The following is a 24,001-nucleotide window of genomic DNA, read 5'->3' as shown; positions in this document are numbered from 1 at the left end:
TATGAAATGATTTTAATATTACCTAAAAATTTAGGGAGATGTCAGCACTAATCTAAAGAAGTATTATTCTTCCCAAATAATGCAATGCTGTAAATGTGATTAATTAGTGAAACACTCTGCAAGCATTAGGACTGAGCACAGGGGGGAGCCATTTAGTCATAATCCTTAAATCACATATGAAGAACTGAGGAACAAGAGTGAAAGACAGAATTGCTACCTGAAAATACAAGTAAAGAACGTAGCTACCAGAAGTTACAGAAGTATTTTTAAATTAATGCAACTTAGTTAAATCTGAACAATAGGTAGAAGATCATATTATTTCCATAAATGCAATGCTACTGAGCAAAAAAGACAAGAAAAATAACAATACACAAGGCACAAACTATTTCCGTACCAGTTATAAGTCTGCTCAAAGTACCAAAGAAAAAAAAATTGCTTTCAAATGAGAATCTGCATGTTTACATAAAGAAACTCTGTAACGTGTCAGCCACCAGCACCGGTGTGGAGGGCACCCACAGAGATCATTACCTGCTTTATGGTGAAGTCGTTAATAAGATGATGATTGTGTTCATTCAAGTTGCAGTGCAGGGTAACACAGTCACTGTGGAACAGCAGGTCCTGCAAAGTGCTCACCCGCTGCAGTCCTAGAGCACGCTCCATGCCGTCCGAGAGGTATGGGTCATAGAAAATGACACTGAAGCCAAAGGCTTTGGCACGTAGTGCTACTGCTTGCCCAACACGCCCTACGAGCGAGAGAGAGACACAGTGAAAGCACAGTAAAGGAGCTGGTGTACCTAGCCTGTTCCTTTCTGCTGCAAACACTTGCATCAAATGATAGGGTTTTGTACAGCACCTAGAACCGGAGAGAAAAAAGGCAGCTCCCATCCTACTTGAAATCCTTGTTAAGACCAGTAACATTAAATCTGGACTGTTTCGCACAGCTCTGTCCCAAAGTGAAAGGTCTGCACCTTTTGCAAATGGAGATCTGAAATGCCAAAAGATGTCATGTAATCCACAATAATCCATGCAACAGAAGCGCTCGCCTACTGGGCCTGCTTATGGTAAAGCACTACTGCTTTTGAACACATCCAGCCAAGGACCTATTCTTACCCAGGTCTGACCAGCCAGCTTTAATAAAAAGCTATAAAATTAATCCTCAAAAATGGATGCAATAAAACATAATTTGTTTGATCTGAAGATCAACCATTCTCAATGCATGGGATCTCCTTTCTGAACTAGTATTTTCTTCCATTTTGAGTAACATCCTTTCAGCATTAAAATGCCTGTAAGAAACTGGTCATTTGAGTCTTTTAAAAATTCTGTATCCAATTCCCTAAATCATGAATACAGCCCAGCGTACGGCACCTAGTTAAGAAGAGAAGAGTGCAATACCATTTGCTATTCTCAGTGCCCTTGGCTCTTCCCTGCTCACCTTCCTTACAGTCACACTATTTCAGAGCTGTGCTTGAAATCGCTTTTCAGGCATGACTCCATGCCACATGTGTTAGGAGGTGCGTATTTCCCCTTGATACACTACCAATAAAACAACTGCTAGAGAAAATAAGCAGTATATCTAGTGAGTAAGGATATCTTGAAGAATGAAAACTAAAATACTTTCCAGTTTAGAAGACTGCACACTAGGTGCTCACATTAGAGTATTACAAATTTTAGGCAAAGACATTTCAAAAGTATCATTCACTAGACACACAGTAATAATCATGTCTCAGATTAAAAAAAACTAAAAAACAGTTTTCTTTTGTAACATGTGAGTTTGTTCAAAAAAAGCATTGAAATAATACAGGGAAATCCCATATCTTTCCAATTGTGCTTTAAAGGATTTCCCTCTGCTTTTCAGTTTCTCTTTGAATAAACTTCAGAAGCCGCAGGAAGAAAGGTTTTCTGTTGATCATTTAACCTGAACACAATAATTCTGTAGAGCTTGTTGATGGATGTGCTTGGAATATTAAATAGTCTGTCAACCTGATGGGGGCTGTCTGCTTTCCTTTGGGGACACAAACTTAAAACACTCCTCAAAACCTTTCATTTCAATACGTATGTACATGTTATTTGTTTGCTCTTCAAGCTGATTTTTTATAAACAAATTAGCCAATTCTCAGCACAACTTACTATTTTCAAATTTTGGCATGTTCACAGCTCAAGATATCAGTCACACACTGTAAACAATATATATTTTTTAAAGAAGCATATCACATTTACTCTAACTCCATTTCATTTTCACATGCAACATTCTGTCATCTGCTCTTTTTTACACTCTTTACAACACTAATACCTGAGGGGATTCACAGCAGTTAGATCTCTTACAGCTGGATCTCCATTAAAAGCTATGCTTTCCATTCATTGCAACCAGGCTAAATATTAAAACCATCTTAAATATGCACAGTTTCTTTCTGAAATACTTGGGAATCATATGCATGTACATTTGGGCAGAACTGTCCTGTTACAATTACTTTATGGGATAAAGCTTCTGTAACTGACAGTTCATATTTAGTCATACTCCTTAGACAAAAACCTAGATGAGCATATAAATCTGCCATTTCCTTTCTAAATGACAGTCAGACAACACAGAACAACTATAAACCTATGACAGCTTTTTTTTTCTTTTACTGAAAAATGTTCTATTCTATAAGCCTATCTCATGGACATGACGGGTGGCTCAAAACCTACCTCAGTACATCAAGAACAACAGACCAGTGTAGACAGATTCACGCCTTCAGGGCAACTCTGTTTTAAAAGCATATACAATTGCTATGAATATTCATGAGACTTGGGTGCTTCCAAGAAAAGGCAAATTCTGAAGCTCCAAATCTTAAATGAACTTCTTGGTTTGTGATGGGGGAAGAACACACAAAATTCATGTTTCATATAATTGCAAAAAGTAGAGTTAACAAAAGCCTATTTTAGAAATTAGAGATTTGCACAAGGCTGTAGCAAAGCCTGTGCATCATTTCAGTGAAACTAGAGGCGTGACAAGACTCCCATCTAAAATGCCTGGTTCTCCTGTTACAGTGTGACTCACCCACTCCCCCCAAAGTCTCCCAGTTTGTAGGTGTCTCTGAGCTTGACCTTGTCAATGACCTGATTTGCGAGCGACAACACAGTAGCAAGAGTGGTCAGTAATCCCCATCCAGGCCTTGGGTAGAGTACATACCTATGCTGGCATTACAAAGTTTTATAAAAGGCCCTCAATACCACAGAGGTGTTGATGACCTGCCTGCAGACTTCCATGGAAAGTAAAGGTGCCTTAATTTACCAGCTCTTACTGTCTGTGCAACAGTAATGGGGAATTTGGGTAATTCTTCATCCCTCTTGGAAAACTCTGAAATGTGGCTTCTTGAAGAGTGCCCTTTTGTCCTGTTTCCTGGAGAGTACATAAACAGAGCCAGCAGGACTGCTAAGGCTGCAACATTTGGTGATGCCACCCTATATGGTAACACCACCTAACTCTTAAGACTTAATCTTGTCTAATAATGCAGATCAGTGCTTTGGCCAACATCTAGTCAGGACTTGTGAACTGGCAAGAGAAACCATGAAGCAGGTGAGGACAAACTGAGTGATGACAATAATTATGACGTGGAGACAAATGTATTTGGAGGTAACTTTACCTCTTGTGAACAAGGAAATGCATTAACTATTAGTCACCAATATTTGCAACAGGGAGGAAGGGGAAGAGAGCGTGATTTCATAGCCTTCACTGTTGTAAAATGATCATTATAGCAGGATCCCGTCCAGCTATCTATTCATCCAAGTATTTATATGCTGCTGCTCACAAAATATTTTTTTTAAAAAAAGAGATAAAAGCTGAAAAGGTAGTGACTTTTTTTTTTTTTTTTTTTTTTTTAAATACAGGGCTTGCTATCCAAACTTGTGATGCATCACTTGAAATACAGGACCCTGGACTATAATAAAGATTAAAAGTGACAAAGACAGCTTTCTTAAATGATATGATATTATTATTTATGCATGGCTCAAAGAATCACACACTTCATAAAGACAGAAAGAAATGCAGGCTTTGCCCTAAGGAACTCACAGCATTATACTGTAGCCTATTTTGCTTTTCTTTTTTCTCTTTTTCTTTTCTTTTTTGCTTATCTTCAACCTCAATACAAGCAGATAATGAGAGAAGGTGTTAACTTTAAAACTTTAAAGGAGGAGTATGGAGTAATAGAATTAAGCAGGATACACCAAGTGTCAAAAGCAGGAATGTGCATGAAAGAAGGCAAAGAAAAGCGAGTGGGTGATGGAAAGAAAAAGGCAAGTGAGTCATGAAATTTGGCTAGACCAGTGGATAAGGAAGTGAGTAGTTGGAGCTTCGGAGAGAATGACTATGTCATTCCCTAGCAGAGAGATAGGCAAGACCTAGGGTGTTTCTCATTGGCAAAACAAGAAAGAAGCCCAGAAACGGATGTGAAGAAGGTCTGGACCTAGCTGTTGCCAGAGGAAAGTGATATAATTTAAGCAACCCATTGCTGAGGAGACTGAAGTTTAAGACAAGAATAGAAAGTCAGAGCTGGGAGATAAGAGATAACCATATTAACGAGAAAGGAGAAACCAGAGATACTACACAGAAGTACAGAGAGAGAGAAAAAAAAAGCAAGATTGAGTAACAAAAATGAGAATTGTTAGTTTTGTACGTGCTACATTCACTTCATAGCATCTTAGTGGTTCAGCAGTTCTGATGCTGACACATCTTAATAATAAAATAATAAAGTGAGGCAAAACTACACATGTGGGAAAAGGACACTAGTAGGGAAACATAACCTAAGGGCAAGATGTGTGGAATACGATTGTAAATACACTTTTTGGTCTAAAACTAGAGATAGGTAGCCTCTTGCAATCATCTGCAATAGAAAAGAGCACGTCTTAATCTAACTGCCTGAAGTGCTTAGATGCAAAAAGGGGTACAGCCCTATTTTTATGGCTTTTAAGACTATGCTTTTTACTCTTTGTTATTATGTAGATACATCGGAGTTTGCTACGACAGGAGGTCCGAATCACAATATTGTGCCTATTCACATACGTACACAAAACCAAACCGTGGATGTTTTCAAAATTGACTTTAAAACATTTTCCTTGAAAGCATGAAGATTCCATCTGTAGCAAGAGCAATAGAAACAATAAAAGAATAGAGGAAATTACTGGCTAATAACTGTAACAGATGTGTGCCTTTAAAATTGTATTTTATTAGCCTTTTAACATACAATGCACACAAAAGGCTTGCTTTTTTTAAAAAACAACCAGCACTTTATGTGACATTGCACACATATTGGCGCTCTGATTATCCACTTGTTTCTCTATACTTTTCAATCATTCTCAACAAAAAGAGTACGTAGAAAATGCATTAAAAAAGCCCAATAATAAATGAAGATTCATTCTTATTTCAGTCCAGAATTTAAGTGCACTACAATAAACACAATGCCAATAGGACAGATATTTCCAGAAAGTAAGTTCATAGTATCTAAATCAGGGCTTGAGTTTCAAAAACTAGACATGCATTTCAATTTTTAAAACCCTGCAAGTGATTGACTATTATTTATGTATGGATGCTGTGACTGTGAGTGCAACAATCATTGCATGCTTAAATGAGGTGCATAATTACATGGGTATAGATTTGAGAAAGCAACTTCATGACTAACTTCTTGAAAGTCATATTTTAAAGGCAATTCTCTGACTGTGAAGATGTTTTTGCTGCCTTGCATACTCATTCAAACCAGTACTATGTTATGCCAGGCTATTTTCAGCTTCCAAAAGCAAGAGTTAGTGGCTTGAGTTATCTGACAGCGATGTATAACTGGAACAGTCATTTAAGTACTAAAGATCTTGTGAAGTATGACGTCCTGTTGTCAAAATCTTATTATTAATTCCTGTGGCTGAATACCACAGCAATTACAGGCACAGTCTATCAGATCTTTGATAAGACAGGCACATGACTGAATGGTTTTCATACAGAAACTGACTTGCTTGTTTTTCTTCTCCACTTCTACAACAGACAGTAATTAATTTATCCCAGGCAAACCTGTCCATCTGTTAGATGCTGAAACACATTTAGGGACATTCAGAGAGGTAAGCAGGTGATTTTATTAGGTCTGGAAACATTTCAAACTTTCTTGCATATATTTTTCCTCTCATCTGAGCTGAAATATAAATTCAAATGCAGCCCAACCAAATGCAACAAATAACTGCTCTGCAGGCTGTTACTGCAGCAAAGACTTTTCAGATATGTTAAAAAGTAAAAAGAAGAAAGCACAAACAGACCCAGATATGACAATGGACAAGGAATTCAGCATTATTACATAATGTAATAACAGCACTAAATACACTGATGTTGGGTTGAAGTAGCAGGATCCTTCTTCTGGAAAAGAGAAGTGACGGTGTCTCTTAGTGTGCCTGGCGCAAGGCAATGATAGCAGAAAGATGTACAGAAGTTCAAAGAATTCAGAAAATAGTAACAACAAAAGTAAGTTGTCTGAGGGAAGCAAAAGGTATTAAGGAAAAATATCTGAGAAATATAAACACCAGAAACAAAGTGGTATTATGCAGAATGCTTGGCATGGAAAGGAGTGAACTGCGCGTTCCATTTTTCTAGATCAAATCTTCATAATTCTTTTAAAGCAACGTGAGGCAAGGAGCATTAAAAAACCCTCCAAGCCAACATACCTAATCCAATAATGCCCAAGGTCTCCCCTCTGATCCTGGCGGCTCCAGACGCCACTTCCCGAATCTGTTCAACGCTCTGTACCCTCGTGCCTTCTCGCAACGCCTGGTGGAGCCAGGTGGTTCTCCTGTACAGGTTCAGAATGTGGCACATTGTAGAATCTGCTGTTTCTTCTACTGAGGCAGCTGGCACATTGCACACTGCAATCCCTGAAAAGAATGGCGGGGAGAGGATATCAGTTTGCCAAATGTTTCTTACCTTTTCCCCTTCAGCAGCAATCCAGAATTAAAGGAATATGGTATTTTAATTTACAGGTATTTCAACACTTGCTTTGCACAAGTAAGTTCCTGACTGTAATGACAGATACAATACTTGACAAAATAGGTGATATGTATTTGCAATTTTTAATTTCTTACTATTTATTGTGTTTCAAAACTAAGGCAAACAGTAAACAGACAACTGAAACCTCAAAAGGAATGTATTTAAAATGTCAGGTAGTTTAGTAACTAGGTTGATTACGTTTTAGTAACCATTTTACATGCACACAGGACTGGGTGCTTTGAATAGGACAATGAGGTTAATGACTATTGTTTAGATTTAATTTTGTGAGTTAGCTTTCCACCACTGAGCAGACCCCCCCAAAAAGCTATCTATGCAAATTATTAAAAAACTAAATTACTTTAAAACAACAGCAATTCTTATAAAGCCTTCATGGGACAAGTATTATTATTTCCAACATATATATGGGTAATCATGACACAGGTAGGAACAATTTGTTTTTTGTTGCACAAGGGTGTATAGAATTGCTGCAAACAGTACTGAAATCCTTTGCTGGTCCCTCACAGAGCTATTGAAGAGATAACCCATCTAAACGTCAATAGAGAAATATAAAATGTGCTTCCGCATGGCACGTAAAGATAATGCAAGTCCATGCTGCTAACAGTAGAAAAGTTAATGGTTGAAAAGGGGATACTATCCAGAAGTTAAAAGACAGATTTCCGCAGACAGTGGTGGAAGCTGGATAGATTCAATACTCACTACATTCTGTTTTTACCTCAAAAAATGGATCAGGCAACAAGCAACTGCAATTGCAGATAAGTTATCCCATTCTGCTTTTTGGACAAGCATTTATCTTCCAGTACTCGACATACAGCAGTTAAGCAAAATGCTGTTTAGTTGCAAAAGTTTGTGTCCTGTTTGACTTGTCTCTCTGATCTTCCTATTTACGTTCTATTTATGTTCTCTCTCCAGTCATCAGCTCTCACTAATGTTTGTGTCTCAACTGCATTGACTAAGATCACGGACAGCACACAGCATAATTTCATAGCAGAGAAAAAAGTATTTTGTATGGAAGAACAAACAGTACTGCTTCTACTGTCTAGTTGTTTGGATTTCTACATAAATAAATATTCAATGAGCCCTCAGTTAACACCAGGATATCTTATGAAGCAAGGAAAAAAAAAATTCTCTCTTCATTAATAGTAATAACAGTAATCTGACAAATAATAAGCTGATACCATATTTATCTATGTTTTACATTCAAATGCCTTCTTTCTGCTGCCTGGTACTTTTTTCAGCCTTCTTAGATCAGTAAAAATCAACATAAGTAGGCTGAACAACTATTTTTCTTCTCTCTGCAGTAGAGATTATGGCCGGCTGAGTCACTCTTCTTGGACTTACAAAGATAAAACAGCTTCATTTGCCAGAATTTTAGTCTTGGCATCCTGCTAACATCAACGGTAGTATGAAACTCACCCTATTTTAAATTGAGAAAAGGAGAGAGCAAGAGCAGGGGGGAAAAGTACTCTTTTTTGACTGAAAAGAAACATCTCTAAGTGGATCATATCAAACAGCTGTATTTGTTTATACAAAAAAGGTCCTTCTCAGGAAGCAAAAATGCAGATTTTACATGGCAAATCAGATATAATAAGCATGTCTCCTAAGGGCTAGCATCATTGAAACAACGCTTTAAAAAAGCTGAAAGAATTGCATTACATTTTTGGGAAGAGAAACAAAGAATTGAACTCACCTTACACCTTCTTCCCTAACAGGTTTTCCTGGGAAAATTGTAAATTGTAGGAATTTATTTTCCCCCACATTTTCCTCCCCTTTAAAAACAGCTAATTCCAGAAAGGCAGAGTGAACAACAAAAAGCAGCAAGAGAAAGGCAAGGGTATGAAGAAAAGAGACACTTCACAGAGGAAAAGATAATGCATTCTTCCCTCTCATCTCACATCCCTTGCTTCTGTGCATGTCTCCTTTTTCCGACTGCCTTCAGTGATCTGGTGCACAGGTTCCATGCTGAAAAACTCAGGGGTCTACTGGCTTCACCCTTAACTCCCATTTCACCTGCATCCAGTTACACTCACACCTCATATTTTCTAGTCAACTATTAATAAACTGGAGAAAAAGTAGACCAGATCTTTATCAAAAAGTATCTGTTTTAATACTTTTCAATAAAAGTAAAAATGGTAACATGAAAATAATACCAAAAGGGAAAAATTGGTAAATGTCCCACTAGGGAGCTCTCTGAAAAAAACTGAAAAAGTTAGGATTACATTTCGGGCGTAGGTCATACTTTAAGGTCTAAGGCCATAGCATATCTCACGACTGAACTAAAGCTTTTTACAAATTAACTCGCACATCACCTCCTTGAGAGGCATACTATTTATACTAGTTCAACAAATGGAAAATGGAGCGACAAAGGGATTTGTACAAGTAACAGTGAGTCCATACTGGAACGTTATGTGGATGCATCCGAATGGTAAGTCTGGACAAACCTGCGGAGATCCTCCTCTCCCGCCAGCAGTTCTCAGCACCACTGAGACTCCTGCCTGCACCGGGGCCTTTGCACCGTACCCAGGGTTTGGCTCTGGAGCCAGGATTTTACCCCAGGCCAATCTCTACATATGGATATGTTTTCTGCGGATCACAATGCACATGCCTAATTTTGACACCGTTGATAAAAAGTAGGAATACCAGACCTCTGAGGCCTTCAGATCTGATCTGTTCTTTACATAAACTTCCAGTGAAACTTCCAGTGAAATTCTTAGCCTCTACCCAGTGTGCAAAATACAGAGCCATTAGAAAAAGTTGGTTATTTTACCATCATTTACTAATGAGCAGAACCATATTACAGCTCCTCACTATATCAACGGGACTATTAACAGGACTAAGTGCTATCACACTGAAGTAAGCATTTCCAAGATCTCCCCAAAACATAATGGAGAATATATTTAATAATTTGCCCCTACTTACTCAGAAAAATACAAAGAAAACTTAGAAATTTATTTTCAGTGGTACAGTTTTACCTGTAGACTATAGGTACCAGAGAGATTATGCTTAAGCAAGCAAAGTACAGATCAGATTGTTGCTTTTTACAGTGAAACACTAAGCACCAACTCTTCACACTTCTACTTTCTAAATTTATTTTGAAGCAAAAACAACTAAATCTCCTACAAAAATCGCTATTTCTGTTTTATGGAGTGCTTTAGTACTAAATGTCATTCATCATAAATAAGTCCCAGGCAGTTGCTAATGATCTCATTTTTTATTCAAACAGACGTAGTTTGCCATATTGATGGAATTGTATTTTGTGATTGGATTACAGTAGGCAGCAGTTAATATACACAACTGGGGTGAAAAAGAAAGAGAGGAAATATTATGACCTTACTCTCTGGATTTATCTTGAGCAGGCAGATTGTCATCCTGTCACAAAGCCGTTAATATTATCACTTAATTAACAAATGATAATATCTCCATAATGATTTTTAAACACTTTGATGAGTAAATTATACAGCTTACATACTATGTTAGTGTAAATTATACAGACAGTATTAATGCAAGGACTTAGCTGCTATCAAATTTCTGGAGGCAAGTATAAGATGTAAAAGAACGTCTTTAATAGTCATACCTAAATCTCCAGCAGATTTGATGTCAATATTATCAAAACCACTGCCAATTCGGACAATTATTCGAAGTGCTTTAAATTTCTCCAGGTCTTCTCGTGTTAAAGTGATAGTGTGATACATCAGTGCACCCACTGCTTCATTTAGTACCTATAAGTAAAATAGAAGAAAAAATACTTATTTTTTTTTCTTTCATAGCATCTCAGCCTAATCACGTACATAAATTTGCAGTCATAAAAGGCTATATAAAGCATTAAATCAGTATCTTTTGTTTTAAAGGTTATTTCTCCAAGTATCGCCCAACCTCTTATTAGATTTTTTTTTTTCACCAGACATATGTGTTCTGGCGTGATGATGCTAGCTTTTGCACGAGCTAAGAGACCTCTATTCATACTCTCATTAAGAGGGGAAGCTCTTGTCATTTCACAGGAGATGCCTTGCAGTACTGGACCCTAAGTACAAGCATTGATGGACTGCATCTGTACACGCATTCTGAAAACACAACACGGGTGCAATCACTCACTTTAAACAGGGAGTATTTTTGTGCTCAGGCAGCTGACATGCAGTTCTGAATGGTGCAACACAGCAATATCTCCTGACAATACATACAGTGGTATAGCAACTGCACTATTCAACCATTTGATACCTGAACAGAAAACATTCAGTAACCATCACAAAACCCTCAAACAACAGAGACTGAAATCTGTCAATTCAAACATAAATACAAAATGCCTGTCCCTTAGTTTATTTTTACTGTGACTGTCTACAGCTCTCACTGATGAAAAATTGGATGTCATATAAATTGGTGTAATCGAGTTGCAAAACTAGACATTACCCAGAAAATCAGCACCTCTAAGAAATAAGAAATTCTACCAAGGCAAAAATATTGCAAAAAGGAAAAACCTGCAAAAGAGAGTAAAAAAGGAGAACTAAAGTAACAGGAACAGAGAGATCTGAACATCTTTCAAATCAATTTAGAGTACACCCAACATATTCAAGAAAGTTAAGACGGAGGGGCATGGGGAGAAGAAGGGGAAGAGGCTGTCACGGAGCCCAGCAGTTTCAAATTCTGCTACCGAAAAGCAGTGACATGGCATGCCACACAGCTGATGAGAGCTTATGGTTTAGTCTCAAACAGCAGAAAATATTCTACTCTCCCTTTGTAGGCAAAGTGGATTGCTTCATTTCTTCAAAGCGCTTTTATTCCCACCCTCCATGCCCTATCTAACACCTTAATCATCCTGCAAGAAACAAAGCATACACAAATCAAGTCAACATTTAAGCTAGCTGGAATGACTTCAAGAGGTCCTATAATGCACATTACATAAAGGTTCTGTGGAGGCTCTGTATTTTATTCAATAGCTTTGTAGTCTGGTCCATGTACAGATTCTGTCACCTGAAGTATTTCTGCTCATATGAGCATTTTCTATGGTATTGTAAAATCATTTTTTAATTAACACAGATCATTTTAAAGATCTATTGCAGCAAAATAATCTTGCACACAAAGGATTACAACTTCCTGTTGGAAGCCAAGATCCGCAGCTATAACTTTTAAAATTAAAATACACAGATAAAAGTTTTAGAAGAAAGAAAAAAACCCCATGACAATGAAGAAAACTGCTCTTTACTGAATATTTTACAAAATAATCTATGATATTTCAACAGTCATTCCTGGATTAGTAACCTCGGTTCTAAATCAGATAAAGACCAGGATCCTTTGAGCAGAGTTTAGGATTACTGATAAGAGGAAGAACTACTGGAAAATTAGAAATGACACAGCCTTACAGTATGTGGCTACGACACAATTCAAGGAACAGCTGTGGGCTGTCCCTCCTGCAAAGGTCACACCCACGCAGCTCCTTGATTTTAACGGTACAAGAAAGTCCTTTGGAGATTACACCTAGCTGTCACCAGTCAGAAAACCTGCACTGATCAGAATGCATTTAATGCAGCTCTTGCAGAGGGTTAAGAAAAACCAGTTTATTGGTTTTGCTCCCGCAGGGACACAGAACTGGTATAGACCTCCTATAGCACCATGGCAAAGCCCATACCTGTCGCAGGCTATGCACGGCACGCTCTCGACTGAGTGCCCATCTCAACTGCCTTAGGCTTTTTAGCTCATTAATTCCTAGAAGAAAACTATTCCAAAATCTCACAGCACTAATGATATGGAAATTTCTTCCAACTCCCAGCCTCAATTTATTGGTAGCCCAGCTTGCAGCCATTTGTTTAAACTGTACTTTCTTTCCTTGGTGTTTACAATCCGATGTATTTATAGACAGCGATCATATCGCATCTCAGCATTTGTTTGGCTACACTTAACAAGCCTAGTCCTTCTAGGCTGACACCTTGCTAGCCCCTTGATCGTGCTAACACTTCTTCACTGCGCTCATGCAAGTCTCAGCTTAACTCTTCTGCATGTGGGTGATCAGAACCGGATGCAGGCACTAGCTGAGGTCTCTCTCTCCCCACTTGTTAAAACAACAGCAGTACTGAAAACAGCAGTGTGTTTAGTGCAAATCTCTCCTAATGAATTCTCGCATCACATGTGTGTTTCTGCAAGTCCCACATCACACTGGCAGCTGATCTGTTGACTAAAGGGTAAATCTGAATCTTTCTCTTCCTAAAGCACGACTTACTGTCGCACTCCCCAGTTTATACCAGGACCTCCTTCTTGAGTCACAACCCTGAGTTTTGTACTGCTGAACTGCCTTGCACTTACCACTTCAGGCCTCAAGATCCTCCAGTTCTTTACAACACCCTGGTCCTCTCCAGCTAGCCCTGTTCTCACCCTGTGCTGCATCGCACACACTTCTTTCTCCCTCTCCACCCCCTTCCCGGGCTGCCCTGGACAGTGGCAAGGCAGGAGAAAACAGCCTTTGCTCAGGTGTCAGAAGGGCAAAACCTGGACCAGCTGAGAGCTTAGGATGATCCACCTGAGGCTCATCCAACAGCCAGACTGTTCCTTCCCTCCTCTCCTAGACTGAAAAGGTCCATGGGGTGCGTGCGTCCATGAAGACGGACAGCTGTTGCTCCAAGCACCACCAGCTCCCTGTCAGAGCTGCTCTGGGACTGCGGCAAGACGACAGCTGAACTGACTCAGACAGCTGTGTTTTAAAATGGCAGCGTTTCATTTGGGAAGCAGCTTTTCACTTTGTAATCATACAGATTTCATTAACTCAGCCAGTCAAGACCATAATTTGGACTCTAAGAGCACCAGTTTGGGCTCATTACACTACATTTTGGGGGCCTGTTCAGGTTATGGCTTGGCACCAGGAGGAAACTGAAAAGAATGCGGAAGCTTGGGAACGTGTTCAGGAAAAGGAGGAATATTCTTCAAGTTAATGCTGACACTAGCCATTTCCACACACAGTTCTTTACCCATCGTATGGAATATATAACTATTAGATGCAATGACAAATCTTCCAGAATTTTTAGTGTTTGAGCCTCTTCTAGGATTATGGACAATTTAGCAAGGAGATGCATTGCCAAAATGCAATCTTCTGCTATTGTATATTATTTCACACTAATTTGATTATTTAATTATGTTAGTGCTTTTTGCAACTTGCCATGTAATTGAAGTATGTCAAAAAAGCAAAACATAATGGCAAAAAATCTGAAGTTAGAAACAGTCAACGTTGCTGGCTGTTAATATTGCCATTTAAAGATTTTCAAAGTTAACAATGGAGTTTTTGTACTTTGAAATTTTATAAAGAAAATGTATTTATATTCTCCGCCATGAAATGCACACAAGAAAGTCTAAAAAAATTGTCAAGAAATAAAAACAAAACCTATCTAAACTACATCTGAGTATAAAACACAAAACTGGAATCCAATATGTGTAAACAGTTCTAACAAACTAAATAATCTTTAGAAAAAATAAGCATGCCTAGGACCACTATACTGATCACTTATGAAAACACACCCAGTGGTGGATGCCTGGGAGAGACTGGGATTGTAAAGCATGGGTGGTTTTTTTTCAGCATTTCCCACGATCAACTTGCATGATACATCATTCACTGCATAAAAAGCGCCAAATTCTAGTTCAACAGCAACAGAGTCAAAGTCAAGCTGGGAGAATTTTATTACAAAAATATCAGCTAGCATCGATTTGAGTCAGATACACATTTGACGAGCAAGCCAGAAATTTCAGAACAGCCCAAGTATGCGGCAGTCAGACACTTCTCCTTCATGATCTCTTACAGGGAAAGAAAACCTGGGCAAGATCTGACACAGAACAAGCAGGAGCAGTTGGCTGTGTCCCTTCTGCAGCCGTCCCTGCTCCTCTCATCAGACTGCAGTTGTGCTTTTCGGAAAGAAAGGCTCTGTGATGGAAGTCGAAATGCAGCACATGAGTTGATTTCTTTCTGTTGCCAAATGATTACGTGGCTGCTCTGCATAATTTTTATGCCTTCAGTTATGGACTTACTTCCAGGTGCAGCTACAGCAAACTGCTTGTTGAAAGCCTCTGCCATACCCTCTTCAGTGAGCTGACATCGTTCTCAACCAGGACTGTTCAGACAGGGCTTTCTGCTGCTCTTCAACCTCAGAACGCCTACTCTGCTCTCCCAACATGCCAGGTCTCCAAGGCTCTTGGAGACAAATCTTGAGTAGTGAATACTGAAGGCTGAAATCCTTTTTAAACATTTCCCTCCCTATTTTTTCATCTTTGGTCAGCACCAGGCTATTTCAGCCATCACACCGGTCACCACTCTAACACACCTCATGAAGCCAGGCCTCAAATTGTATGAGGAAAAATGGCCTAGTTAGCACCTTCCATTTCTTTTTGTCTTGTTTGTTTTACAAAAAAGTGTAAACATAACATGCTAAGCACTGAACAGCCAAGCCTTTTTTCTTCTTTGGTCATCTAAACGTTCACTGCTATATTTTACTATGGGTGATTAATCCCAGCAGCTTGCGGATCAAATCTGGAGTACAAAAACATAACATAGTGTTTAAAATTCCAAGCTACTTCAATGCTACTAACATCACAGAGACAGAGCGCATTTATAAAATATATACAGAATGACAATTTTTGTCATAGAATTTTAAAGACTTCTATAAAATCATCACCAGAATATGACACCTGACACATCAACTGGTTCTAGAAACTATAGCATGTTCCATTTTTTGGACTTGGAGTTTGCTGTGTCATCTCCAAATAAAATGTGCTCCAGTGTCACTAGAAAAATATATATAAATAAATAAATATAAATATAATAAAACAATAAATATATATAAATAAAATATGTTCCAGTGTCACTAGAAAAATATATACTATAGTGTAAGTTTTAAATACATAAACTACATATACTATATACACTATAGCGTATATGTGTTTTTATATATATTGGCATGTATGCTTTTATATAAACATACATACTATATGTTTACATAGCATGTGTGTGTACACAGGCACACACACACACACAAAAAAACGTATATATACAAACTCTAAAAAAAATGCATACCCTCTAGCAGATTTCCTTTTAAAAATGGTATTGAAGCCAGTCTTTCAAATCCAGGTATAATTGATAATTATATGCAGCAGTTTTATGCCACAAGTCAACTCTCAAAACACTTTTACTAAATAAAAGGCTTAAAATGAATCATCTTTGCTTTTTAACAGAAGTTCGTTGCAGAGGGCACAGGTCTATGCGTTAGCTTGTATGTTCTATTCGCAATGCAGAATTGTGTAATATTTCAATTCAAATCCATTAGCAGTTGCAATGGACCGAACTTCTTTGCCACAAGATCATTGTCACCAAAAGTCACTGACAGCAACATTATCAACGCATGCAACACTGGCTCAAAAAAACCCCCCAAACCAGTAAATGCGGTGACACAGGGAACAGAAACTGCTACTAATCAGCAGGAATCCTCAAGCTGTAGCGACCCTTGGTAAGACGGGGCATCGGGAGGCACAGTGAAACGCTCGTTGATAGCCCACTGCCTTACAGACAGACTGTGGCCGGTGCTGCCTCCCGGCTCCAGCAGCCTTTGATTCTGCTTTTCCGAGCGCGTTAGTTCTGCGGAGACACTGGCGGCCTGCCTCGGCGCGCGACATTGCGCCTGACCCGGCACGCTACCGCTGGCAAATGCAACAGTTGTTGGCAGAAGGGTCACTGAATACAAACACGGATTTTGCATACGTGTTTACTGTGATAGCTGTGTGTTAACTTTTTTGTTGTATAATTAAGTGTAATGAAAGTTTTTAGGGCTATTTTTATTAAATTGTTTAAAATCTTTCATGAAGAATCTGATCCAAGGCTCATTCAGAGAGTCTTACTAAATTCAAGAGGTTTTGGAGCAGATTCTAGGTGACAAGTCATTCCCAAGTCTGTAACGCTGTTTCGCACAAGACAGCTTCCCTTCAATCTACAGTCTCTCAGAATTAAATCCTGATGGAAAACTAAAAAGCTGCAACTATATCATGAATACAAACAGCAGTGGTGGTACCAAAGCAAGATTCCAGCTTTACTGCTAAATAAAGAGAAGACTCTGAAGCTGAAAAAATTATCTTACTTAACCACTAATATAATAAGAACAAATCAAAGATTTGGCAGAACAGCAGCAGCGTTCTTGATCCGTTTGTATCTGTTTCAAAACATTTGTTGCATCATGAAAGCTCTTCAGCTCCTCTTTGAAATAGTCTCAGATAAAATTTTAATGATTGGAAACATTCCTACATTTAATTCCTACATAGAAACAGTGACTGAAAATTTCCAAGTCTTACACCATTGAACTGGAAGTTCAACTTTTATATTTTTTAATTTAAACCAAAAATATGGAAAAGTAACATCCTCCATAAAGGTGATTTAATTTTGATGTAGTTGACTCCTGTCAAAAACAAATACACCAGAAGGAGGACACCGCGTAATACACCAAAAAAAGGAGAATGAGAAAAATGCACGTAGCCCTCAAATAAACTCTTGACTTCTTTCTAGAATACGTGGTTTGCTTTTAAGATCATTCCCAATCAACCGTGCTGCCTGTCTTCTTCATTTAAGTTTGTAGGGCTCACTTAATTTTCTTTCTGTTTGGTTTAGACTTCTTCTATTTCCAGATCCTGCATATTACTTTCAAATTACTTTGGAGCTACAAAGCGCACTCTGTGTTACGGAATATATAGCAGAAGTCAAGAAGGCCAAAGAGTAAAGAATTTGAACTCCAAAAGTCTTAGGCAACACACAGACCTCGAGGGTGTACTTGAGCCTGCGACTCCGAGAAGCAGAAAGAGAGAGAAATACTGCAGAAGTCGGAAGTGCTGGGTAGGCTGCCAAGGAGCAAGGAGAAGCATTAAATCCTAAGCGGCACTGAAAGGAAGTGGGAACTGGAAAAGAGGGGGAGGGACAACAGAGCAGGACGGGGGGGGGAAAGGAAGTGGACCCAGAACAAGCAAGGAAGAAAGTTAATTATTTTTAAATAATTCTGGGGGATGAGTACCTATGTTTTTGGTGGCATAAAACATCCTGTACGTTTGGAAGCAGTCTGAAATGGTTAGTGAGAAGGCTGATTTAGACATACTTAACTGTAAAAGAAATACAAACAATTTAAACACTGAATAACTTTTGACAGTAATGGAATTTCTGTCAAAACAGAAATTAACCACAAAGATCTTAAAATTATTTTTACTCCAAGCACAAGTCTCCCAATAGGATGCACTGAACCTAGGTCCCAGTTATCGCTATCCCCCCCATGATGTAGTTTGAAAAACATACTGCTTTTGGAAAAAACATACTCCTCAACATCACGTAGCCACCACTTGGAAAAGACTTTGGTTGATCTAATGGCAAGAAAATGTAATATTTACAATAAAATGTAACTCAGGAGACAAAGTTTAAACAGGTTTACTGTATATACATATATACTCCCAGAAATAATCATCTACGACTGTCTTTAAAAACAAACAACTTCTTCCATAGAGGGGGAAAAGAAACAAAACAGTAAAACCTAACACATGAATGATTTTTCAACAAGTGTAATACATGTCCTCTAACTACAAGAAGTTATTTCAAAACTTTGGGCCACTGTCAGTAAATGTCACTACTCACTTAAGGCCTGGCAACCTGCTTTTCAAAGGAATGAAACACTTGCCTTGTCCTCACCGTCCAACTGGCTTTCCAAACAAAGCAACATTAGGAGGGAATGTTTTGACCCAAGATGAAGCAACTCCGAATTTTAATGCCTATTATTATTTACTTATGACCTTAAGTTACTTATTTTCCACAAATTTCCTCAGCCATAATGAGAGAATGACAAATAAACTATGTGGCATAAGGAAATCACTACAGAACTGGAACTCAGGCATTGCCCTATTTGAAGAAAACTTTGCTTAAGTAGCACACATGAGAGGTATAACAGCATTCATTAACATCCTGCTTTTGACCCACACAAATGATGTTCAAATCCTGATTTCTTTTCCTCTCTTCTGCATGTGTTCAGATTTTTCTCAGCCTCTTTTGCTTTGCAGTGAAAAAATACCTAGATGGCACTTTGCTGGTATCTCTCTCACAAACTACTACAAATTCCTTTTTTTCACTCCCTAGTTACTTTGTTGTCTAGCCATCTTAAAACACAGTAATTTAAATCATCATCCTGTCTCTGCAACCCTCTCATGACCCAGGAGAAACCCTTTCGCTGGATACCAAAATGTTTACTCGTCAGATGCTGACTGCCCGCATGCCTGTGATCAGGGCTCCGCAGCTGCGCCAGCCCCGTTTATACCGGCTCTCAACTCTTCTGGTCTTCGTTCTGCGGTCCTCTCATCATCTAATTCTCAGTTCAAACCTTCTTGCATTACATTCATCTACAGCCACCCATCTACATGGACCAGACTTCTATATTTATAGCTGTGTTGATTTAGTAAAGCACCATTTCCAAATAAGGTACTATACAAGTTGTACTAAAATATAGGTATTTCTCTACTATAACTCCACAGATATGTTGAAAACAGCCTTTTTTCACCGCAAGCAAACAGTGCAAGTGAAAAGTGAACACCTCTCGTATGCAAGTGAGCAGCGTTCCAAAATCTGTAAAACTGTCTCTCCATGTTACAGTAATATATGATATGATACTGCAATATGGTAATAAGCTAAAGTTTGTGATTTTTGTCACAGAAATTTATTATGTGGCAGTACAGAGGAACCTTGCAAACCCAAACATTTTAGGACTGCATGGCCCCTTGGATTAACGAAAATTTGTATTATGACAATGATGCTAGTGAAAATCCATCTTTCCGGAGGAATTACCAAGTTTACTGAGAATGAATTATTCTGGCGTAACAGAAAGCAAAGGAAGCAACCTTTAGCGTATGCGCTAAAATACAAAAAAATACATGGAGGTCAACGCCACATCGCCTGCATTCCTCATCATGTTTCAGTTATTCAAATGTTTTCCAAAGCTACAATCCGAGATGCACACGCTGCTGATTTACAGTCTCCAAATCTGAAAAGTTCACTCACTGATAACAGAAAATATTTAGTGTTTCTATGGAAAAGCATTCATGTCACACAGGAATTCCCTGGTCTGGATGGATTGTAAGTAAATGACATTATTGATTTCAGGAAGTAAAGTGGAGGACAATACACCTTGTGCAGCTGCCAATATTACAACACTGTTCACCTGAGGAGTAGAGTGCTACTATCTAGTTACAAAATGAGACCGCATTCACATTACTTGGTCTCCATACGCTATTTACTCCTTGTAAATGGGATCTAGCTATTTCACATATTAAACTTACAACGATGGTGTGAGATAGGAGAACAAAATAATAAGAGCAAAACAACTTTTAAACACAAAGAAAAATAAATGCACAGAAATAAGGCACATCTTAATTATGGGTATGTAAGTGTATAAAAGGGCAAGGGGAAAAAAGCTTGAGTTGATTATTTCTCTAAAAAACATCATCTAAAAAAGTATTATCCTTAAATTGATGTCTTATACACTTACAAATTATGTCAAAATAAAGAATCAAACAACAGTTAATATCAATTTTTCTGCAAAAAGCTCAAATTGTCAATGAAGACAGAGAGTGGTTTTCATGTCTGTATTTGTTCTCTAATTAGTTACTTTTAGGTTCTCATTTACTGCCACAATGCTGAATAGTCTTGGTTGAACGCACAGCAAGAACACTGGTCTTTTTCAATGAATGCTAGTAAGAAGGCTGAAATTTGCCTTAGGTTTTGGTAAAACCTTACTGTTTCAAAACTAAACATCATGACAAAATAAAAGTTTAGATTTTGAGTTTATGCCATTCCACTGACCACCCACTGTAAAGACGGTCTCCTATATGACTATATAAATATGTAGAAAAACAGACACCAGATCAGAGCTATCATCTTGCCAGCCCTGAATCTAGCTTATAATTAGTATCCTTCTTCAAAAGGAATGTCAAAAGAGTAGTTTCAGCTATCCTGTGGGAAACAACAAGGCACTGAAGAACGGGTGTCTCGAATACTTTATAGTAGGAGAAATTTTCTTTTCTCCATTTTCCTATTTGCATTATAAATTATTCTCTAAGTAGCTGAACAAAACAAGTTAGGGACATTAATCCCATACTACTGCCGCAGAAAACATCTTTAAAGATCATTCTTGACTATTGTTCTGACAATAGCATATTCCTATACGGGGAGAATGGGATGGGACAGGAAATCTAAAAGCCTGCATCAGAGATGTCCACCAAGGAACTATGAACATTGCTTCAGGAGAGTGGAGTCATCTCTTCTTTTCGCCTGAAACATGAGAATCAGCAGTTCTAGTTTGCTGTGTTGATTCAGGCTTTTGTAGTCCCTTTTATTATTTTTTTTAAGGAAAAAAACAAAAACCACCTACAAATTTCAGAAGTTTTAATGCTGAAAAAGGAAAGTTTCTTCCAGAATAAAAATATTTTTCTTATGAAGTAACAAGCTGAACAGTTGGTTGATAGGTTCTCACCAAAAGGATGCTGACATGAAAGGGACTACAGAAAATGAGATTTATTCACTTAATAACAGAAGGGAAATTAGTATTGGTTTTATTTTCAGGTAGCTGGCTTTATAAGGAAGTCATCAAAGAAATTAGGGCTTTTACCATATACAGGTACCAGGCTTTAAAGTGTTTAACAACGATATATATTATAAGAACATGAGAAAAAGAAATAGTTAAAACAGTTATGATTTCAAAATAGTGAAAAGTTTCTGAGAACCTGCCACAAACCTAAGGGTTGCAAAAATGAGGGAAGGGAAAGTCTAACTATATTTTCAGAGAAGCAAGAATATCAGTACGAGTTTGTTAGCCAACAGTATCATCATCAAAACTCATTCTAATCTACGGAAACATGCAGGTGAAAAGGAGTTTTTGCTGCCTAGAGAGAAATAAGGATTTTGGATACTAGGCCTTCAAGATGGAAGAAGTCTCTGAAAAAAAAAAGCCCACACAGGCATACAGGTCAGCTGGCTCCCTTTGACATCACCATGAAAATGGGTATCCTGCTGCCCTCTAAGAAAACTAGAAAGCCTTTGACAATATTAAGACCCATAGCTGTTTTCCAGCTTTCCAAACTATCAGGAAAGGGCAATTAATGGTCGTGCAAACTTCTGGAATAACATACATTTAGAATACACTTTTAAATTCATTTTCTGAATAAGTTTTGATTAGTATTTGTTTTGAAACACTTTTCTGAGGTGTCAGTTCTCAGTGCATGCAGCCTCCTACCTTCATTTGCACGATTCCTTGGCGAAGCAGAGAAGTTCGAAAGTTCTTAGCACAGCCAATCCAATACTTGCATTCGGCTTTCCAGTCAAAGGCTCATCAACAGCGTTTCCAAGAAGCATTTCAAAATATCATATAAAGATACTTTTCTCCCAGATTAACTTTCTCCATGCATCTAATTCCACTATATTCAGCAGGTAAGCATACTAAACAACATCCAACGAAAGACACGCTGCACAGGAGTGTATTTCAACACAGGCATTTTTGCGTTCGTCATTTATTGGAAATGGTCAGTTAAATTACTAACTCAGATAACCGCGACTGTTAACCAAACTGCAAGAGCTAACGCACTGCCATAGCTAACACAGAACAGTCTCTCTGCTTGTAATCATAAAAATATTTGCATTTTGTTTTCTAAAACACTTATACCATATCACAGTGTAGTATTACCTTTTCATGAATTTCTTGTGTAGACTGAGCATCACAAAATGCCACTGTGGCTACATCCTTCAGAATAGGCATTTCTACTGTACAATCCCTGCCATCCAGCAATGCTACCAAAGGGCGCGGGTGCATGGGCCCGTTCATGATCGGGGGTCGAATGCCTATGAAGAAACAGAGAAAAAGTGTTATTCAAGCCATGATAATCTAATAAAAAATAGATTACAGCTAGTCTGTGCATTCGGATAACAGGAAAAGATTTCAAGGACTGAAGCCACTAAAACAGGAACAGAGTTACGATCGTAACAAGCAAAATAAAGAAAATAAGAGCTGAGAGATAAAAATGCTATGGGGGCTCAAGAGGCTGAAAACAGAAGGTGAAAGAAAACACCAGGGGAACAGTAAACTTGTTTTGTAAAGAGACATCCTTACTGCACTATCAAAAGTGTCTGTGCAGTCGTAACCAAGATTTATAGTTTGATTGGATTCCACACTTTGTAAGCTCTAGACAGAGTGAGAAAAAATCTTGTCCAGGCCAGCAAGAGCATAACTTATGGAATACCATAAGCAATGCAGTGAGTATTCAATTTACATATATGATACTCGTCTGCTGAGAATAAAATCACACTGAAAAAATTATTACTGCAAAAATTTATATCTACTGAAGACCCAATGTCAAAGTATAAAAGCTTAATACTGATCTACATAGATCTGCTTAGACTTATAAATTTTATGAGACACTTTTGTATGACTTAGTCAAATAAACACATCATACATAATCCCCCATCAAAACCTCTCTGACAAAATATGAACAAAACACCCATTCCTAAATCAACACCACACTTAGGGGAACATTGTACAGCAACAAAGAAATACAGGTGTTTAATACTTGAGGAAGAAAAAACAGTTGAAAGTGCAGGCTTCACATATATCCTCTTTGTAGAGTCTTAAAATGAAAAGTAATCCTTACAACAACATATTTTGAGAGCATCTTTTTAACAATATAGATGCTATAAGTATACAGAGCAATAATATTAAACCACTACTTTTATACAAAAGTAGTTAAGTATGGGTGGAAAAAAGGGACTTCCTATAGAGATAAGGAAAAATGAAAACAAGAATAGAGTATGTGATTTTTTTCCTCTTTCAAAACAAACAGTTTAAAACACTGCAAAGAGATTCAGGCCAGATATTTCTTGTATACAGATTTTGGTTACACACATTTGTTGCAGTGTGAATTTAAAACTTCCCTTATTGTTTGATAATACAAGTTAGTGTAACCCTAAAG

General features: G+C 38.0%; 1 protein-coding gene across 10 annotated transcripts in view; it reads right to left on the bottom strand.

The window, feature by feature from the left end:
* CTBP1 (C-terminal binding protein 1) overlaps nucleotides 1–24,001 on the bottom strand; it is a 254,305-nt gene that overhangs the window by 16,048 nt on the left and 214,256 nt on the right. For all 10 annotated transcript variants that reach the window (XR_010884474.1, XR_010884473.1, XM_067298349.1 and 7 more), the window contains 4 exons: nucleotides 22,723–22,877; nucleotides 10,587–10,731; nucleotides 6,676–6,882; nucleotides 529–743 (listed from right to left, as the gene is read on the bottom strand). Coding sequence is in view for 8 of the 10 variants with exons in the window: in XM_067298349.1 (XP_067154450.1) it covers nucleotides 529–743; nucleotides 6,676–6,882; nucleotides 10,587–10,731; nucleotides 22,723–22,877 (722 nt within the window). In the remaining 2 variants the exon portion in view is untranslated. The remainder of the gene's footprint in view (nucleotides 1–528; nucleotides 744–6,675; nucleotides 6,883–10,586; nucleotides 10,732–22,722; nucleotides 22,878–24,001) is intronic.

This window comes from Apteryx mantelli, chromosome 5 (assembly GCF_036417845.1).
Source record: "Apteryx mantelli isolate bAptMan1 chromosome 5, bAptMan1.hap1, whole genome shotgun sequence".
In the NCBI taxonomy this organism is placed as follows: Eukaryota; Metazoa; Chordata; class Aves; order Apterygiformes; family Apterygidae; genus Apteryx; species Apteryx mantelli.
This window is presented reverse-complemented; position numbering and strand designations above follow the sequence as displayed.